This window comes from Peromyscus maniculatus, chromosome 20, assembly GCF_049852395.1.
Source record: "Peromyscus maniculatus bairdii isolate BWxNUB_F1_BW_parent chromosome 20, HU_Pman_BW_mat_3.1, whole genome shotgun sequence".
Taxonomy (NCBI): Eukaryota; Metazoa; Chordata; class Mammalia; order Rodentia; family Cricetidae; genus Peromyscus; species Peromyscus maniculatus.
Genome location: NC_134871.1, coordinates 5,184,526 through 5,205,417, shown reverse-complemented (window position 1 = coordinate 5,205,417; position 20,892 = coordinate 5,184,526). Strand labels below are relative to the sequence as shown.

General features: G+C 45.9%; 1 protein-coding gene across 1 annotated transcript in view; it reads left to right on the top strand.

Moving 5' to 3' along the window:
• Window positions 1-20,892, top strand: part of Fer1l6 (fer-1 like family member 6) — a 127,336-nt gene that overhangs the window by 71,018 nt on the left and 35,426 nt on the right. Inside the window, exons 22-30 of the mRNA XM_006990681.4 lie at window positions 8,470-8,580; window positions 8,858-9,019; window positions 10,377-10,542; window positions 12,379-12,596; window positions 14,257-14,382; window positions 16,277-16,313; window positions 17,513-17,637; window positions 19,204-19,335; window positions 20,234-20,359. Coding sequence (XP_006990743.1) covers window positions 8,470-8,580; window positions 8,858-9,019; window positions 10,377-10,542; window positions 12,379-12,596; window positions 14,257-14,382; window positions 16,277-16,313; window positions 17,513-17,637; window positions 19,204-19,335; window positions 20,234-20,359 — 1,203 coding nt within the window. The remainder of the gene's footprint in view (window positions 1-8,469; window positions 8,581-8,857; window positions 9,020-10,376; window positions 10,543-12,378; window positions 12,597-14,256; window positions 14,383-16,276; window positions 16,314-17,512; window positions 17,638-19,203; window positions 19,336-20,233; window positions 20,360-20,892) is intronic.

Here is a 20,892-nt window from a genome sequence, read left to right as displayed (position 1 = left end):
ATCATATCACATCAACTGACAGCTCCCTTTCCCAAGAGACAGCAGGCTTCAGACTCGGCAGCTCCGGAAGTTCCCATGTCTTCTTGGAACTTCAGTCCCTCCAAATCTAGTGGGTGGGGAAATTTAATAATCGTTTCACATTACATATTCCAATAAGACTTTGATTTTTCACTAGAGTTTTTGTGTGTATATGTGTATATGCCGCTGTGTGTCTGTGTACATATTTGTGTGCATTCACATTTGTATGTGGGTGTGCAAGTGCATGTAGAGCCCTGAGGGGATGTTTTCCTCAATCACGTCCATGCTCCACTTTATTTATTTATTTATTCATTTGTTTGTTTGTTTGTTTGTAGGCAGGGCCTTTCACTGAACCTATAGCTAATTCAGCTAGACTAGCTGTCCAGCAAGCTCCAGGGAGACCCTTGTCCCTCACTCCCCAGCTCTGGGGTTACAGGTATACCTGACTTTTTTTCTGTGGATGCCGGAAGTCAACCCCGGGTCCTCACGCTTGTGTGGCCGGCACTTTAATGACTGTGCCATGTCCCCGCACTCTGTTTTACATTTACTTTCCACTGACTTATTCTACCTAGCCATGTCAAGTTTCCTCTTAACGAGCACAGTTGTGTCCAGTTTCTTTGCAAGGCTACTAGAGCATGGGGCCATTGAGGACTGTGGTGGCTGGCTTGGGAAAACTAGGCCTGGTGTGGCACCCTGCACACAAGAATGCTGAGCTCCAGGTTAGCTGAGCTGAATCTAGGCAGCTGCTCTTCCCAGCTCACAACTGTCGTCATAAATGTTCCTGGTCCGAGTCTCCAAGTCTCTCCAGACGTCTTTCAACGAGGGGCTGAACAAGCTGACCCCTAAAGATGCCCCAAGGGCTCTGCCATTTTGTTGCTCATGATCCTACCCAGCCCCTCTCTCAGAACTAGGCACACTGATGAGACACTTGCTGCTTCCCAGCAGGTGACCTGTAGAGGAGCTTTGTCAGAGGCAAGCTTAGGAGATGCAATCCGCCAGGCTTTCACTAGGACTTCTCATTTATGATTTGATCATCAGCACGACTGTCTTAGCAGGTGGAGCTCAGACCTGCTGAGCACTCTGGGGCTGGAGATGCCTTCATTTGTCGCAGCTGCCGCCTCTTTGGGTCTGTGGATGACTTACTCTCACACCCCTGCTTCCAATGCTGAGACACTCCCCTGACTCAGGAGTTGGCGGCATGGTTCTCCTATGTACTCATCAGATCCATTGTTTCCATTGGCCGCCCATGCTAGCTGCCCCTCGCTCTTCCCAGCCCTAGTCTGTCTCCAGCTGTTAGCCCAACCCCTCTGAGTGAAGTGCTCAAAGCCCAGCTTAATTCTATCCGTGGTATCTATGCCCATGGCTTCCAGCCCCGTAGCTGCCCCCATGCCTGTTTCCCATCTTCGCTGTTCCGTGGGCTCTTCTAGATCTCGTGTCAATCATTCTCCTGTTTGCATCGTTCTCCATGTTCCTTCCAGGACATGAGGTGAAGGTGTTCTGTCTTCTTCTGCATCTTCAGCCGCTCCCCACTCCTTACCTGGGAGACTACTTACCAAACGTTGCTTTTTAAAAACATCAGCTCCTCCAAATGCAGTGAATAGAGTTTGAGAAGTGCTTCTCTGTAACGTTTCTCTCGGGAATTTGAAATGCTTGCTACCATGGTAAAGGCTCTCTGAAGAACATTTAAAAATATCTTTTTTTCAAAACCTAGTATTTCCATATGTAACCACAAAACCATTCTGGTTTTATAGTGACTAAATTCCATGAAGAGAAAAAAATCTAGACTATACGTGAATATCAAATTCTCAGTCTGGCTTTTAAGCTGTCTCAAAAGTTGTCCTCAAACTACTTTCTCAGAGTCACACATTAGTTCTACCTACCCTGCAGCCGCTACGGCCTCTTTATGGCCGCCCACTGCAGGGTCTTGGATCTCATAGATTTACTCTTCTGCTCTTAGGCATGGTGAAATAACTCAGTAATTCATTCTGAAATGCCTCCCCACTCTGCCCACCTCAACTCCTTCGGAGCCGTTTGCCTGTCTGTGAGAATCATCACAATTCAGAGCAATGGGTGCCTGTTCCAGGAAGCTCGCCCACTCTGTTTCCAATGTTCTCTCCTGCTCCTTGCCGCTCTGTCTAGTCCACTCACCCCATTGTTTGTAGGCAATTGAAACGGCCCAGGCCTCCTCTGTCATTGCGTCAGCTTGTTGAAGACAAGGATTACTGTACTCATTGATCCTTACATTCAGACATGGATTTATTCAGTGTCTGCTCTGTGTGGGTGTGTTCCGAGGAATGTTCCTAAGGAGACAAAACACAGATCTTGCTGCCATTATCTGTCTACCATACTCTCCAAATTCTAGAAATGCTCTCTTATCTTACTACCAAGTAGGCTCACTACACATCCCAAGAAAGGGCCATTTCTATCTAATGCCATGCGTAGCGCCCCCTGGAGTTGTTCAGTGTACAGTGTTTATAAACCTATGTGGCATATCTGCCTTCCTAGATCCTATGCCACTTCCCAGGAAGCTTTCACTTATCGTCACGTGAGCTTTGTCCATATTTTTTTTTTCATTTATTTTTAATCTTTGTCTCTTGGGTACAGATCAAGAAAAAGCGATATTGTCCTTGCCTTTCTCTTAAGTCCCACTTGAGCAAAGTAAGAGTCTCCTCCTTCATGCCTGCTGCTCATTAAAGCATCTCACTAGTGGTCCAAATTAAGTGAATGGATTAGTCTTACATAGCATCTCTGTGTACCCTTTCTCTTTTAACATTATCAATTAGTGATCTACTGACCTGGATTTTGTAGAAGCCATTCACCTGAAATAAGCTAGTGATGGAGTCAGGGGAACAAGAAGGAAGATTCTGGCATTCTATTAAGGCCTTCCAGAATATTCTGCTCAGGCCCCCGGAGACTTCACCATCAGCTTAATCACAGAGACGACACTTGCCTCCTCTGGGGGCTAACATGTCAGGACATTGACAATGTTGCTCTCACATTTCCTTCCCGGGGAGCATTATCTACTGCAGTGTCACACATGTGACTAAGGTTTGTGTCTAGCCAGGACACACACACACACACACACACACACACACACACACACACACACACACGGGCACACACGGACACACATGGACACACACACACACACACACACACACACACACACACACACACACGGGCACACACGGACACACATGGACACACACACACACACGGACACACACACACGGACACACGGACACACGGACACACACACACTTGCTATTTGAACTAAGACCCAATATATTTCCTCTGAGACCATTTTGTTTGCCAGGGTTGGTGACAATTTCATCCCATGTGTTGAACATACTATTCTGCCTTTGGGCTTCCCTTCTCTGAAAGACAGTGTGTACTATTGTTATTATTGCTCCTTTAAAAATGGACTTTCACCCAGGTTTTCTGGTGTGCTCATGGAACTTCCATTTCTTCCTTTTTCTTTTATCTTTCAATTCTTTACTGAAATCCTGCATCATGTCTTTTATTGGACAGAGTAAGTATCGCTATTGTAGAGTTTCTGTTTGATGATGCCACTACCCAAATCCCCTGGGATCTGTTTCCGTGGTTGTTGTTTCTCTTGGCATTCGACCACATTACATACCATGTTTTATCGCACAATGGGCATTGTATATAACCATATGTAGAGAAACTGGAGCCCAAACTGATAATGTTTCCCTCTAGAGAACTTAACTTTTTTTTAAGTTCTGAGTTATTTTGAAGCACCAGCGCCTCATCTTGCACAGCTTTGGAACTGACGTGATTAGGGCAACGGAGAATGAAGAACTGACATGTTTTCCATATCCCTTACATGATTAAACATTTTACACGTTACAGGTGAAAAACAAGTTGTCCCAAGAGCCCCCATACACTCATACCCAAGCAACTTGTTATAGATTAACAGAGTGTAAGCAAGCAAGACATTCCCTCAGCCAGTTCTTTCACTGCCAGGCTGCATTTTGCAGTTACAAAGGACCAAATGTTTTATTATTTATCTCAAAAGGTAATTTTATAAGAAATCTCAGAAGAATCACAAATCTAAACTTTTATATATGAAAAAGAATCAGTCATCTCTACTTACAGTTGTTTTTTTTTTTTTTTTTTTTTTTTAATGTCAGGAAGCTGAGGGCAGAAATGGGTACAAGGAATTAATCATCATCTTTGATCACAAACCCATCCTAGCAAGAAAGGCACATTGGCTGATAATAACCAGGCTGCTTTGTTCTTGTTCCCTGACCTTAATAAGCCCCTCACTCAACTATGTGCCTTTCTAAACTTTTGATTGTTTCCCTGTTTTTTTTTAACCTCAAAGCTATTGACAAGAGCATCTTAACCCAAACTTGAGTCATAGTTAAAGCTTTGTTTCAGCCATGATACACACCGAAACCTATGAACACATCTCTCAACGTTAAGATTAAAAGAACTTGAGTTAGCCTAGCTTCTGGGACACAAACGTTTTTATTAATCACTAACCAAAGCTGCAGGATATAGAGGTCCTCCGCTAGAGAAACTAGCTGTGTGACACTTCCTTGTTCTTATTTTCTATCCTCTGCAGCCCCTGCTTTATTAGGGGCGAGGGGGCAACACTTTAAATAGTCATCTTCATAATAATCCACGGGTAGAATGGGATATTTCCAGGAGATAATCACATTACAGTTAAAGGCAGTGGGGTTCTCCCTACACCCATTCACACCACGCCAGACACCAGAGAAAAATGGCCGCGGCAAACACTCAAAGACACAGAAATAGCAAGAGACATTCTGGGGCCGAGGCTCTCGGGGCCTTGCCTATCTGAGACTCACCCAAAGGTGCCTTGCATGGTGATGGGACAATCCCCTGAAGTCAGTTGCCACCTGCCGCTCCTCTGACATGGCCGCCAGCAGCCATGCACTCTGATGGAGACACAACAGCAGCCCAGGACGCCAGTGTGTTTCTTGTATACTGCTGAGTGAGGATGTGGGTGAGCTCATCTCAGTAGGGTTCTCCGTAGGCAGCAGTCTCAGGCTCTAGACCCTCGGGAGGAGGCATCTGTGTTTGGTACTTTGTGCATACACTGCCAACATCAGACCAGAGGAAGGCCTTGCCATTCCCATGGGTCTGAGGCATTGGAGTCCTTGACAGGGTGGTGGTCATGTCAACTATACACACCCACTCAGAGCTTCACCCACCCTACACAGCAGCAGTCCAGAATCAGCTCCGTTTAACTAGAGATGACTTAAAGTGGAGCTTTGTTCTTTGCAGGGCCAATGCAGCTTGCCTTTGCTCCTAGGGAATCCTCTGTGGCAGAAAGCATCTGAGTGCTGGACATGCCTCTCAACACTTCTTCACAGCGACTCTGGACTTAAGAGATCATTGTCCTCATTCCGCCAGTGATAGGACTGAGAGTCAGAGATCCAAAGTAACTTTCCCCAGTTCCTGCAGCTCAAGAGCTGAAGCCCGGCCCCTCATGGCAGTCCTGAGTAGGAGAACCTGTTGAAGGCTAGATGATGAGTGGGGGATGGCAGAGAAAGAAGAAAGGCTTCTGAACATCTGTGATTGTCCAGATGTGCAGGGCTGGGATGAGGGTCATACATGGCCCTGAGAGTAAACAGTGCTTTGATTTTCCTGCCAGGTACCCACCTGCCTCACCTTGGCCTGAGTTGTGCAGCCAGACCTTTTTTGAGTTTCTCATGTTTCATCTTCCCTGGGATATTAGAGCAATTTGTCCTTCACCCCAAATTACTCCATTTGCCCCAGAGTTGAATTATTTCACCTTCATAACACTCCCTCATGTTCCCAGGGCCCTGTGCACTGAGGAAATACACACCATTTCTCCAGGCCACGCTGACCCATTTCATTATGAAGAAATTTAACCGTGATGGTCAGCCATTCCATCTCCACCATACAATAGGATCCCTTAAGAGCTAGGGGTGAATATTTAAGGTCATAAATGTGTACCTTTTTGGGGGATTGCCCAGGCTGGTATCTCAGCACTCCCAGGGTAAGGAAACACACTTCCCTTTTTAAAAAGGATTTTTTAAATATGCCTCCTGTTTTTTTTTTTTTTTTTCGAGACAGGGTTTCTCTGTGTAGCTTTGCGCCTTTCCTGGGACTCACTTGGTAGCCCAGGCTGGCCTCGAACTCACAGAGATCCACCTGGCTCTGCCTCCCGAGTGCTGGGATTAAAGGCGTGCGCCACCACCGCCCGGCCCATGCCTTTTTTTTTTTTTTTTTTATAAAAGAAGATTTTTATTTTTATTGTATGTGTGTGAGTGTTTGTCTGCATCCATGGATGTGCATGCTTGGCGCTTTTAGAGGCCAGAAGAGGGCATTCGATCCCCTGGAACTGGAGTTACACATAGTTGTATGTTCCCGTGTGGGCACTAGGAACCAAAGTTGGGTTCTCTGCAAGAGAGGCAAGTGCCTTTAACTGCTGAACCATCTCTGCAGCCCCATGTACGACGCCTTTTAAAAAGCCTATCCAATGACGCTCTTAGAGCCTGGGAAGTGTGAGAGTGGGGGTGGGGGCTGGAGAACAGATGATGAATGCTTTGGTTGGGTGGGAGGGGGAGGGGTAATGTCTAGTGACCTGTAGCAGTAGGACAAACACGATTAGCAGAAATCCACCCCCACACACAAAGAAACCTGAAGTGACAGGAATGCCAAGTGCCCCCATCTGATCATTCCATGTCATTTAAAAACCATTCTACTTTATACATTATAAATATGCATAGCTGTTATATGTCAAATTAAAACAGAATGCAAAGCATGTCCATAGGCAGCTCCTTTCCCACCACAGTCTCAGCTGTTTGTTTGTTTTTTTTTTCCTATTCCTTATGCTCGGTACTGGGTTACGTAAGGATGCTTTCATACCAGTAGACCATGTGCCCTCCCTTTCTCCCTGCTCCCCATCCCGTTAGTCCCCTTTGCTCACCTAGAATGTTCTCACTTCTACTTTCAACTCTCATGTACACACAAGACTTTCCATAACTCTATAAGCTCTAAGAAATACAAGTGTGAGAAGCACACAGTATCCGTCTCTGTGCCTCCTAGTCTTGGTTCTGTGACTGAAGTCAGAGGAGCGGTTGGCCTCCCAGGTGAGGCGATGTTGGTAGACAGCACCACTCACCTTGGCCCACCCAGACAGCTGGGTACTTACTTGTCCTCCTGGTACCAGCTTCTTTCTCTGGCTCATTCTGTAGCTTCATGATCTCCAGCCTATTTGGTATTTGTAGCGTCTGCTTGTCTTTTTTCTGGGCTTTCATGTAATTAGCTTAACCACATCTGCCGTGGCCGACTAGAATATGCCTGGAACGATGAAATGGGGGACGTCTGCGCTGTGCTGGTTTCGATGAGCAATCAGGCACTTTCTAGCATATGGGGCTAACGTGACAGTCAGCTAGTAAACATTTGTCAGGAAGCCACTGTGTGTGCAGCACTGCTTGAGGGTTTGGAGGAGACGAAGTAAGGAAAGACGTCCTCTTGGCCCAGCTCAGTAGATTTTGCAGGCAGACGAAAGCCGTACAGAGGTGAATCACAGACTCCAGTGCAGTATTTAACGGAGCCTGTGATCCTGGAGGACTGAAGTGTTGGCCAGCTCGGTATCTGAGGCTCATAGAAAGGAAGTGACCTGTACAGGGTCACTCACAAAAGCCTGGCTCCTGCTCTTGGTCACCCGATTCCCATGCTTACTGTGCCTAGACAGAAGATGCGGGGCAGTCAATGGGCATAGGGCAGGAAAATGGCCACAGTAACTGGGACCCAGTCTGGAAAGGCTCCTTGACAGATGTGGGCAGTGAAATTAGATCTCAAAGAGATGGCAGCATGGCCTACATGTGGGAAATTCCCGTTCTTTAGTGGAATTCTCTAGGTTCTTCGTGGGATATTTCTGCAAAGCTTACTGGTTGTCCTGTAGTTTCACTGTGCCCAAGGGCACAAAAGTGACCCATTTTCTCCCGAGTTCAACACTCACAAGATTTTACTTTCTGCTTCAGTGATTAGAGTAAGTCTCTGTTCTGTTAAATACGATCTCATTCCGTAGCTGTGCACTATGGGCTGCCTGGAGCTCTTGACTCTGAAGCCAGTGGGTACTTAAGTATCAGAAGCTCAGGGTGTGAGCACGGTCCCCTTTCCATCCATCGCTGCAATTCTGTGTGTTATTTTATCAAGCTGTGAACATCTATACACTCAAGGGGGTTTCCCCTCTCTATTATCTACTGTGAGTTCACTGAAAGCTATGTCTAACCAACATCATGGCATACCCTGAGTGCTCACTCAATGCTTGCCAATCAATGTTCTTATCACTAACGATTTGTTGAAGGTGGTATGCGGCAAGGTCTGAAGAAATAAAGATGTCTTGCTGAGAAGGTGCTGCATAGCTTGGTTACGCATCCCTCTTCTCTCCAGCCTCTCACTAATGACTGTTTTGTACGCCAGGTTCCTTCTTCTGGACTACAGGACCTCCCTCCCATTGACCCACCAGACATCACACAGATCTATCCTGTTCCCTCCAACATCCGGCCAGTGCTGAGTAAATACCGGGTCGAGGTATGGCTCAGGAAGTGGAGAGGCTTGCCCCATAGGACTCACTGGGGGACGGGGGGTGGGGAGGTGGGGAGGTCCCACCTGCATAGTTGGAGAGGTGTGGCAGGATGGGCAGGTGAGCCAAGGAAGACCCCACTAGCTGAACTGGACAAGACAGTGTCTACCACTAGCTGCATAGTCTGCAGGTGGAAGGCCACACTGTTGCTCCCAGGAGTCACGTGTGACTTTTCCATTGGTCATGTACCAGGCTTCTCTCTGGCTCTGCCCACCCTCTCCTCAGGTCCTCTTCTGGGGTGTCCGAGAAATGAAGAAGGTGCAGCTCCTGTCTGTGGACCGGCCACAGGTTCTCATTGAATGCGGGGGACGAGGCGTGAAGTCTTGCGTGATCCAGAGTTATAAGAACAACCCCAACTTCAGCGTGCAGGCAGAAGCCTTTGAAGTGGTATGGGCTTCTCCTCCCTCATCTACTCATCCCCCCTTTACAGAGCTGGGCTCCTCGCCTTCACCCACGTGGCCTGGGGAGATGCTTCGGGATTTCAGGTGTATACTGTCTGCATGAGTAGCCTGATTACAGAAAGCCAGGCTTTCAGAATGAGAAAAAGTAGATACCTGTTGTTCAAATGTTCAGGTCTAGAGCCAACAATAAATCAAAGAAAACTTGAAAATGTTTGCTAGAGAGGCTTCTTCGAAGCACAGCCGCCAACTCATCCCTACCGGCTTCACCTGTTGCACATTCTCAGCTAGGCATCATGACGTAGGCCTATCATTCTAGCTATTCAGGAAACAGAGGCAGGAGGGACACAAGTTCAAGGCCTGGCCAAGCTACAAAGAGTTCTAGGCTAGCCTGGGCAACTTAGTGAGGCATTGTCTTAAAAATGAAAAGAGAGGGCTGGAGATATCGATCAGCGGCAGGATGCTTGCCTAGCATGTTCAATACCCCGTGCCCACCCCCACACACACCAAAAGAGAAAGAAATACATAACATCAGGTCTAGCCCAGTCTACCAAATAAAGAAGTGTTTAGAGTGAGCCACAGACCTCCCTGGTTTGACAAGCTCTCCAGTTGCTTCTGAGAACAAGATGCTCTATAGAAACTTACTTTGATGGCCACAATTAAATAATGTCTCTTATGTCAAGAATGTCAGTGTTTGTCATGTGTAAAGTTATGTCTTTACACCTGGACTTTTATTTATCTCAATATGTCAGCATACATGTTTTTTTGCTCTGGTTTGGAACTAGGAAAAGTTTTCTTTGTCCAAGCCACTCAGTTCCACAGATACGCGTTCTAAATGACCAAAGGGGCCACTAAAGTGTGTGCAGCTCTTCACGGTGGAAGTCATGGATCCTCTTGGGCACTAGAGGAGACAAGTGTGTAGGGCATTGTCCCCTTAGTTCCATGTCTCGTGGCTTGCTCTCCATCTGCTTCACATATGGGGACTGGCCAAACTGTCTTTTGACATGAGGGGTCTTGTGGTCAGTAACAGTAAATCAGAGGATTGAAAACATTGCTATGGAAATACAGGAGTGGGAGATACTTTGCAACTGAAATCTTTCAGGGATTTGTACCTGAGATGACTTGTTATTAGACCATATCCATCACAGTTTTAGTGCTTATTTCCGGGCTTGGGAAGATAGCCCCACAGAGTTTGGGCAAGCTGCCCAGCTGGTCTGAGGACTAGAATGTCAAGGCAAGGAGAAGAGAGGCAGACATCCGGTCAGACCAGCTTATAGATGAGCCCACAGGGCCAGAGCAGACAAAGCCACCCAGGTAGTGGTATTTTCCCTCCACCTCTTCTGCAGGAGCTGCCTGAGAATGAGCTCCTGCACCCACCGCTCAGCATCTGTGTGGTCGACTGGAGAGCTTTCGGGAGAAGCACCCTCGTGGGCACCTACACCATCAACTGCTTGAAACAGTTTCTGTATAAATCCAGAGAGCCCCTTGCCCTGACTTCACAGATGGATGGAGGTAAGAAGAGCATCCTATGTTCTAGACTGAAAAGGACTGTAGAGTCAGGGTGGCTGCGGGTATGTCCAGTGGTATCTGCCTCAAAGAATGCTCACGTGGCTGGCTGGCCTTTCTAATGAATTTACACTTTTATTCTCTCATGTCAGAATCAAACCCTCTATTGAGGCATCTTTGAACATTCCTTAAACTCTCCCTCCCCCCCCCCATTCTCTGCCATTTTCCTTGGCTTTATGCTTGGTGCTATTTTAATTTGTTCCACTTTTGGTTCTCAGGTTTCAGAGTTAATTACACCACTCAGCTCCCTGCTACAGCAGCATCATTGAGCTATTCAAGTCTTCTCTGTCATAGCCACTCTCCTCCTATGCCTATCTGCCAGACCCTCTCCAGTGCAGACTTCTCATCAACACTGCTCTAAAATTAAAGATTTAATGAAAGAGAGAGAGAGAGAGAGAGAGAGAGAGAGAGAGATGTGCAGACAGACACATACAAGTATAACACCCATGGAGGTCAGAAAAAGACATCAGATGCCCTGGAGCCGGAGTTACAGGTGACTGTGAGCCACTTGACGTGGGTGCTAGGAACCTAACTCAGGTCCTCGCAAACACAGTATGCACTCTGAGCTACTAAGCCATTTTTTTCTGGCCCCTCTTATAAATTTAAGAACATTTGATCTACATAAATGATAGGGTGTTATAACATTTTATGGTTCCTTTCACTCAAGGCTACATTCTACTATCCATCCACACTGCCATGTGCTCATTAGCTGATTATGACTACCCACTGCATCCACTGTATTTCCCTTCTCCTTTCCTTTTGAAGTGGACTGGACTCTTAAGTTGTTCATAACTCTCTGCTTTCACCAACCATCCTGTGATGAAGGTACCTGTGTGTGTTCCCCATGGGAAGATGCTGTGGAAGATTCTCCAGCCTACTTATCCATGAGTGAGACTACTGGTCTCAGGATATGTGCACATGAAGTTGTATGGAATACAGACAGAGGGCGCTCTGGAGCACTGTGCTGCTTTACACCCCTCTACATCTCTCCCATTACTGCATTGGAGCCCCCTTTGCCTCTTCTTGCACCCCGCTCTCTAGCCTTCTCCTCTCCACTTCCTACTATCCAATTTTGGAGGGTTAGGTTTTGCTTTGTGTGGTTATCGGGAGGGTTGCTATTCTTTGGGCGTCTACTTCAGCTTGGGCATCTGTGTCTAGCACAGAGTAGATACTTACGGGAGTGTGTTGGATGAACTTTGCTGTTGCAAGCCATACCCAGAGGAATGACAGCCTCTGAAGGCCTTGGTGACTGTGGAAACTCCTGGCTGAAACACACCCACCAGTGCTGAGCTGTACAACATGAGATGCAGAGGGCATTTGGCAACTCTGGACAAGTGTTATGACCCTTAATGACATCAGTGGCCCAGCTAGAATGTCATAGATTCCAAGGCTGTAACTCTGCTTTCTGCTAAGCTCATGTGATCATGTGCCCCGTGTACTGCCCTCACTTGGGGACTTGCCGACTTCTGAAACCTCAAAATCTCTGCAGATTTACACACTGGGAGAGACCATCAATGCAGAAGACCTGTGCCCTAAACATTGGCTTTCATGATCCTAGTGTCCACAGTTTCTCTAAGGGATAAATAATTAATACTGCCATTCATGGATTGCCTATTGTACAACAGATGTCATACATGATGGTCTCATTTTAACCCCCAGGAAAATAGTTACTGTAATCCTAGAAATAAGGAAAATGGGGTCCAGAAATGTCAAGAATTTGTCATTTTGGAAGCTAGTTTTAACAGCTGTGTTCCCTGACTAACCGAATGAGCTTTCATTCAGTCGTTTCAGATTCACTAGCAACAATCGAGTCTTCCGAACCCAGCTCCTCCCAGGATCCCCCAACAGACCACGTCTATGTGGATGTTGAGCCACCTCCCACAGTGGTACCTGACTCTACCCAGGCCCAGACAGCCACTCTGGTCGACATCCCTGACTCCTCTCCGATGCTCGAGCCTGAGCACAAACCTGTATCCCAGGAACCACCAAAAGATGGGAAAGTCAAGGTCAGTCAGTGTAATCTGCTTCCTATTTGCCAGGCTCGGTGGAATTTGCACTGGAGAATATAGCCAGCCATTAGCTATGTGACCTTGAGCCAGCAACTTCACATTTCTGGGTATCAGTTTCCTCATTCACAATGAAGATACTGCTGTCCACCTCAAAGTACTGTTGGAGGATTGGAAAGTCACTGTGTATGAAATTAAAGCGCTAGTCAGATGTGACAGTAATATTTAACAGGACAGAAACTCTTCGAAATTCATTAGCTTGGAAAGGCAAGGCTTCCTTCATCCAGGACTATTGCACAGACATTTTGAGCCTCCTTTGTACAAAGTCAGACATAACCAAGATGTGTCCTTTGAATTCTAAAGAGGAGGAAGACTTTTCACCCTCAGTTAAGTGGGCTTCGGGAAGGTGTCCACTGCCAGAGCAGCCGGAACACACCCAGCCACTGAGCTCAGAACTGAGCAGGGTTGGTCCTGGTTAGAATGTGGGTGTGAGTTTCTGAGGGTGGGGAGGACCAACGGCCACAGGACAAAGATGCTGTCAGTCTTCTGAGGTCACAGATTTAATTTCAAACCCCAAGATCATTTTTAACTTTTCCTTGCCAACTATAATGCTATACATTTGTAAATCCAGCACTCAGAAGGCTAAGGCAAGGGGATCACAAATTCAAAGCCATCCTGGGCTACATAGTGAGATCCTGTCTCAAAATTTAAAAAAAAAAATTCTAAGGAGTTTCTTGCCTGGTAAACTAAAAACTGGAATGCAAAGGCAAGTATGACGTGATGATGGGGATGTTTATCAGGCTGTACCAATCACATCCTTCCTCAGTGTCCCCTCACCAGGTTCTCTCCACTGTCCCAGCTTTGAACCAGACACTTAGGTATATCCTCAGTCTTAGAGTTTGTTAATATCATAAACCCGTTAGCCCAAGTTGGATTTGATTTGTTAACATCGTGTCTTTGTATTTCCTGTCCTTGAGAGAATACTTGGCACACAGTAGGTCCACTAGAGATGCTGGGGAGAGAAGGGATGGTGGGTGTGTGATGAGTCTTCTGGAGACAGCTGTCTTCCTCAAATGCCTCCTTTCTGAGCTATGCATTGATAGTTATTACGTGTAACTAAATCTCTTCTACCACCCACCACTTACTTCTTCAGTGAGAAATGACACTAACTGTGGAGTTTCTACTTCCCGTCACTAGAACTTTCCCACAGAGAAGTAGGCTGATGTCTTCATCTTTAGTTGAGAAAACCGAGAGTCACACATTTCATATGATTTGCTTAGTGATTGTTGACTCAAGTCTGTATGCAGCCAACCCCCGTTCTGTTCCATGACATTGTGCCACATGGCCTGGGACTCTATCTCCTCCACTGCGCTTGGAGCTCTCTAGGTTTGTGTGGAAGCTCCACTGCCTCTCCAAAGTTGGACACAGTCTACACAGCTTCTTTGTAACCGTTGGCTGAATTAATTAAAGGATGGTTGAAAATATGATTAAATGTTCATTTATCGAAGCAGCATGGAGAACTGCTACCACAAAACCAACAGATACCTCTTCCCACTTCTCACTGGGCATCTACACACACTCTTCCTCAGATAACCAGTTGGCTTCTACACGTGACAAACGAGGCCCAACTAGTAACCTACTTCTTGTCCCTTAGCCAGATCCCAGGAAGCCTTCTCGGAGATCCACCAAAAGGAGGAAAAGAACCATAGCAGATGAATCAGCTGAGAATGTCATTGATTGGTGGTCTAAGTACGACGCCTCCCTGAAGAAAGCACAGAAGGTACTCCTGCCTGTAACTGTCGACGGGCCCAGGGAGATCATGGCATCTTCTCCTTCCTCCCTCAAGGCCATACATCTCCCTTTAAATTTCAGTATAAAAAGCCTGAGGGCTTAACCATGACCCTGTCTGGCATTCCACTGTGGTCTGGCCAACTTATCAGGGGCTAAACTCTCAGAGAAAAATCAATCCTTCCTCTCCTAACCGCTAACAATTGCTCCTCAGTTAGGGGCAGAACTTCAGACCTAAATCCTCTCTCCACATGGGAATTGATCTGACTTGGGCTTGCAGGGGTCTTGTGGATGCTGTCACAGCTGATGGGAGTCCATATGTGCAGCTGTTGTATCCAGAAGATGTACTTCTCTTGTGGTAGTCATCTACACTCTCTTGGCTCTCTCTTCCACAGTGATCCCCGAGCCTTGAGAGGATGAGTGCAGTGTAAATGGTCCCTGGATTGCTGAGCATCCAAGAACGTTGGGACATCACACATTGACCTTGATGGGAAAAAGACACAATGCTGGGTGGGAAGGGAAGGAGGGGTAGATTTGGACAGAGTCGCCTGAGGGGGTGAATCAAAACTCATTGTATGAACTATCAAATAACTAAGTTTAAACAAGATGAACTTTAAAAACTATGGTTCTGTTAAATGCATTAGGGAAAATCCTAGAAGACCAGGGCCCCTGATTATGAGATTCCCCACCCTCTGGCTGGAGCTGGTGTAGTATGGAAGCTCTATACTACTGTTGGGGACTCTCGAAGGATATTCAGTACAGTCAGTACACACAGGATCTGACCCTGGGAGACTTAGGGAGCTCAGCAAGGAGAAGTGGGGTCTCTACAGTGAGCAGCAGGGGCAGGGCATCCCCAGGCCACAAAGCACCAGGGCTTCAGCAGGATTCTGCATTTGTAGGGGAAATGATCCAAGCGAAGGATGATCTTGGCATAGCAAATAGCAATAATTGGTAGGTTGCCAGGGGAACCATAGAGCCCCATATACGTGGACTAAGACAAGGATTAAGTCCTAACACCGGAGAGCCAGGGCCCTGGAAATTCAGGTTAAAGGTCGGGGACCAATTTTATTAAGATTTATCAACACCAAGTTAAAAAGAAAATAAGAAGCCGGGCGGTGGTGGCGCACGCCTTTAATCCCAGCACTCGGGAGGCAGAGGCAGGTGGATCTTTGTGAGTTCGAGGCCAGCCTGGGCTACCAAGTGAGTTCCAGGAAAGGCGCAAAGCTACACAGAGAAACCCTGTCTCAAAAAAACCAAAAAAAAAAAAAAAAAAGAAAATAAGAACTGGTCACGTGTTACCACAGTTGAGCCTGTTCAGACTCTAGTTTGGAGAGACTACATTTTCATCCAGGACTACTCAAAAACACTGGTGTACAGTGAATTAATAAATCAAACGCTAGCCCCTGCCTCCACCCCCTTCCTTTTCCTGGGTGGATGCTTCTACTTCCTACGAATAGTTAACTCTTCACTGTTTCTCTGCTACCCTCCTCAACCCCTGGTAGCCACCCAAGGGCCCAACATGCCAGCAGGAAAAACTCATAGGGCAGGCTGTGGGGTGCTCCAGGGAAGTGTAAAATTGATCTGACCTCTCTATAGCTTAGAAAAGCATGTCACAGAGAACAATAGTCTTCCCCTTGATAACACCATTGCTGGGTGTGCAGAAACCTATTTTCTAGGGTTAGGACATCCCCACTGCAGCTAGGAGTCAGGTCTTCATAGTGAGACTTCATTCTGGAGACTTCTTGGGGACTATTTTAATATTCTTAAAATGGCATTCCTGGGGATGCAGGGAGATGGGATAATCAAATTAAAGCTCTTAGCACTTGGGATTAGTAAATTAAATATATCAGTATCAATAATCTTATTTCCTCTTTTTTCTTTTTGAGGAAAAGGAGAACAACTCAAAGGAGAAAAGGGCCACAGGTGAGTGGCTATTTGGGGGCTTCTTGGATGTAGAACAGGGACATTTGAGTAAGAATTACGAGTGGAAGTCATGACAGATGTGTTACAGCTCAACTCCCTTGTCCACATAAAGAAGAAAGCAACACACGTCACAGGTCATCCGGAGGGTTGGAGAATAGAACCCGCCTGGCATGCTTTGGGTCAGTCCCACACTACCAGAAAGAAAGGCTCATAGGTATTGGAGCTGAACTGGTCCGTAATTCAAATTAATTACTGGAATTGACCGGCTCATGCCCCATGCAGAGCTTTCATTTGGAAGCAGCAGGATAAAAATAGCATCAAGCTGGAAGCACAGGCCCAAACCAACAAGATAAATATGAATAGTGCTGAGTGGAAAGATCTGGATTCGGGATCTAAAATTCACTTTATGAGGATTGGTTAGAACTGATTTGGCAGAAGTCCAACAAAAGAAGCTTGGGGGATGACCAAGAGCTCAATTCCAGTCATAGCCTACCTACAGCAGTAACAGCAAGCAGCCAAGAGCAATTCAGACGGCATGGGCGTTCACACAAGAATGGTTCAGATGGCATGGACATTCGTGCACACACACATGCACACACACACACACACACACACACACACACACACACACACACACACACACACACTCCTGAGAGCCTGGCTCCTAACTAATGTCTTTCATTTCACATTTTTCCTATGTCCAGCCATCTCCAATAGCATTTTCGTCATACACACGATGGGACAGAAATACAAAGAGGTCAAGTTATCATCCAAGGTCATACAGCTAGAAATAGCAGAACTCAACGCCCATCTCTAGTCATTTTTTCTTCACATGATGCTGCTAAAAATATACTTAAAAATGTTATTAGCATGACCTTGTATAAGACTCTTAACATATTTGAGCCTTGTGTTAAACTAGATGACTCTCGAGACCCTGAGGACATTGGAGAAGGAAGGTAACAAAAAGCTTCAGAATTATCCAAAATCCGGGTCTTTTCTCTGCTAGTTGGGGGAAAGAACAAATAATGTACCTTCTCTGGGCCTCCTTAATGCATCTATGCACAGATCTGACCCACTTAACATTTGCCTGGCCCTAGGGCAGCCACAAACACTGTGTTTACATATGCTACAGACTCCAGGGCTGATGTAGTAACCCTGTGGTCAACAATTTGATAACAATTTCTGCCGAATATCCACAGACGCAAAGCCAGACGAGGTGGTGTTGGATATAGAGGATGGCCCCAAAAAGAAGAAAGACAAAATGCTCAAGAAGAAACTGAAAGATGATGGGAATGATGGGATCCCGAACCTGGCAGTCTTGAAGGTCTGTGGGTCCAAGGGCCTCCGTGGGTGGGGTGCAGAGCTCAGAAGCAGGCTTGTCTTGGTGATTTGTTCAACTGTAGTGATTCTTTTCTTTGAAGTGACTCACACTGTCTTCACTATAGTCACTGATGTGAGGAAATAAAGTCTAACATGCAGGTAAACCAAGACAAGGAAGCTTGTCCATTTTCTTTCTCCACAGCCCTATATTCAGAAAGGGTATAATGTACATTGTTTAGCTTCAACCTGGGAGATAATTTACAGTATAAAAGTTCCCTTCAACCCTTCTTGGGCACTATTTTGTGTGCACACTCAAAATAGCAGGAGTTTCAACTAAAATCAGCTCCATCAGACCAATGTTCCTATTAGTGAGGGGCGTTAGCTAGAGATGTAAGTACGGATGTGAAAATTTGAAGTCCAACAATTACTTATGTAGATGATCAAGTTGAGTGATGTTGAGAGGAAATTTGAATAAGTATTTTAATTATATTTATAAACCTCAAATTGAATTCTACTTTGCATTTCTAAAGTCTATATATTATTTCCCACTTGGAAAATTCATGTCTGCCTGCATTATAACAAAAATAAACATTCTGCCATTTTAAATGTGTTAAGAATTAATAAATATTAATGATTTCAACTTCCTAAAAGTACTACAGTGTATACTTAATGGCCAGTAACATCAATTAAACATAAAAAGGGCTGTTGTGTTTATGCCTGTATATTTAAAAATGTTTTATGGGCTGGAAAGACAGTTCTGAGGTTCAGAGCACTTGCTGCTCTTGCAGAGGATCTAGACTTGGTTCCCAAAACCTACTTGGGAGCTCACAACCACCAGCCTAGGGGTTCTGGTGCCCTCTTCTGGCCTCCACAGGCACTAGGTATACACGTAGCACACATACATTGATGACGGTAAAACATTTACACACATAAACATAAATAACTCTTTGAAATGTTTTCAGTTGGCTATACTTCTTGGAATTTAAATTTTTATGCAAAGGGCTTCATAAAAATTCATAATAGTTAGCTTTAGGAGTGTTTAGCCAGATGTTTTCCTTATCTTGTTAAGGATAAATCAACAAGCAGTTGCTTACCTTTTCCCTGGGGCATATTTCAAGGCCAGTTTTTGAGAAATCTGATTTTCCTCATCAAACAAACGCTGAACCTTTTCTATTAGGCCTTTTTGCATCACTCTGCTCTGAATACCCGAGGGAACAACTGGGGGAAGGGGCTTGTAAGGCTCATGGCTTAAGAGGGATCAGGCCATGCATGCCCAGCCCGTGTGCTTGGACAGGCTGTCATGGTGTCCAGAGCATGGCTAACAGGAAATAGAAATGGATGGTTCTGGTGAAGCTCGGACGACCAGGAATGCTAAAATGTAGCAATAAAGGCTGTCCTCATAAGGTTTCAGATGGGAACAAGGACTCTACTGGGAACTGAGCCACAGGCCATTTCTGTTTTATTCTGGTGAAGGATTTGTCTGTTTTCAAACTTTGAATGAGAATGAATTTAAAGGTGATAGAGTAATTAACCTTCTGTCCTCTTAATATAATCTTTCTTCTCTCTAAAGATATACGATGGCGAGCTTGAGAGTGAATTTAACAACTTTGAAGACTGGGTGAAGACCTTCGAACTCTTCAGAGGCAAATCTACAGAAGATGATCATGGTCTAGATGGAGACCGAGTCATAGGAAAGTTCAAGGCAGGTTCCCATGTGGACCCCATTCTTTGTCTCTGTCTGTAAATGCCAGCCATAACTCCATCCTAACAATGGGGTTGTGATGTGGGACATGGGGGTAAAGACTCCTCAGTGCTCACCCAGCACCTTCTCTGAACCACACAGGGCCCAGTCACAGTCTTGGGAGATATTTTTTTTTTAATCTATGTACAGTGGATTAAACTTACTGTATATAACATAAGAAGACATAGTCACTACCCATAAGGACCACTGTCCTTTGCTGTCCTATCCATAACACATTAAATATGTGATCTATGTAGACCTGCCAGTTGGAAAAGCAAGATAAATCAAACAGTACAACACTTTTTGGGGCAGACTTGGGTTTTCAGTATCACAAAGCAGTTGCTAATATCTGTGGCTCATTACTGCATGCTGGGCCTTTAATATGCTGCAAGGTATACTGAAATAACCCGAGTGACTCAGTTTGCCAACCTGGATTTAAATCCTGTTTGTTATAGTAGCTAGTAGCTTGAACAATATACTTCACCTCCCTAAGCTCCCGTGGCTGTGTCTGGAAAGAGGAATACTGTACTCAGGACAGAAGGAGACAGTAGGGAAACCTGGGCCCAGCATTCCACACGTAAAGAGCACTCAGATCCCCTCTGTCACACTCCCCATGCAATGGCCCTGTGATGAGAGCATTAACATACTGACCCCATCCACTAGTACCACAAATAAGTGCTGAGGTAAGCAGCTTGTATAAATTGCCCAAGGACATTCCCCTCCCTTGTGACAAAGGGCGGCACTAGCCCATGTCCTTCAGACACTTGGGCTATGTTCATTTTCCCACCACTGGACTCACTGTGGTTTCTCATGGGTCACATGACCATTCTGCTTTCTGGCTTATGTTCTGTGGTTCCAGGGCTCCTTCTGCATCTACAAAAGCCCTGAGGATTCTAACTCAGAGGACAGTGGGCAGCTGAGAATCCAGCAAGGAATTCCACCCAATCATCCCATTCAAGTACTGATCAGGGTGTACATTGTTGCGGTAAGCCATCCTCCTTTGATCTAAGTGGGTGGATTAGCTTATTCACGCTGCTGGAACAAAATACCACAATGTGGAGGCCCACAAAGGTTTCCTAGTAAGATCTGAGCTTGCTTTACCCAGCAGAGCGGCATTAGAGGATTGCTTGATCATGTGCATGTTTTCCAGGTGATTGGAAGAGTCTACACTTAGCTGAGCTAGGGGGAGGTATTTTGCTCCACCTCTTGGCATTCCTATAAATACCCTTTAGAGGAGACCATTGGGGGGGGGCGGTGGTGGTGGTTAAGGATCCAGGCCCTCCTGAGGCTCTCCTGTGTTTCTATCTGTTTCTCTCCCCTCCAGCCTTCTATCTAAATCTCTTATCCCTCACTCCTGGGGTAAAATGTGGGAGCCAGTCTCCCAGCTGGGCTCCCACACCACAAATGGGCTTAAGCCATGGAAATGTATTTCTCACAGTTCTGGGGACGGTAAGTCCATGATTACCTGGTGGAACCTCTCCTGCTGGCCTGTAGGTATCTACCTTCCTACTATGTATG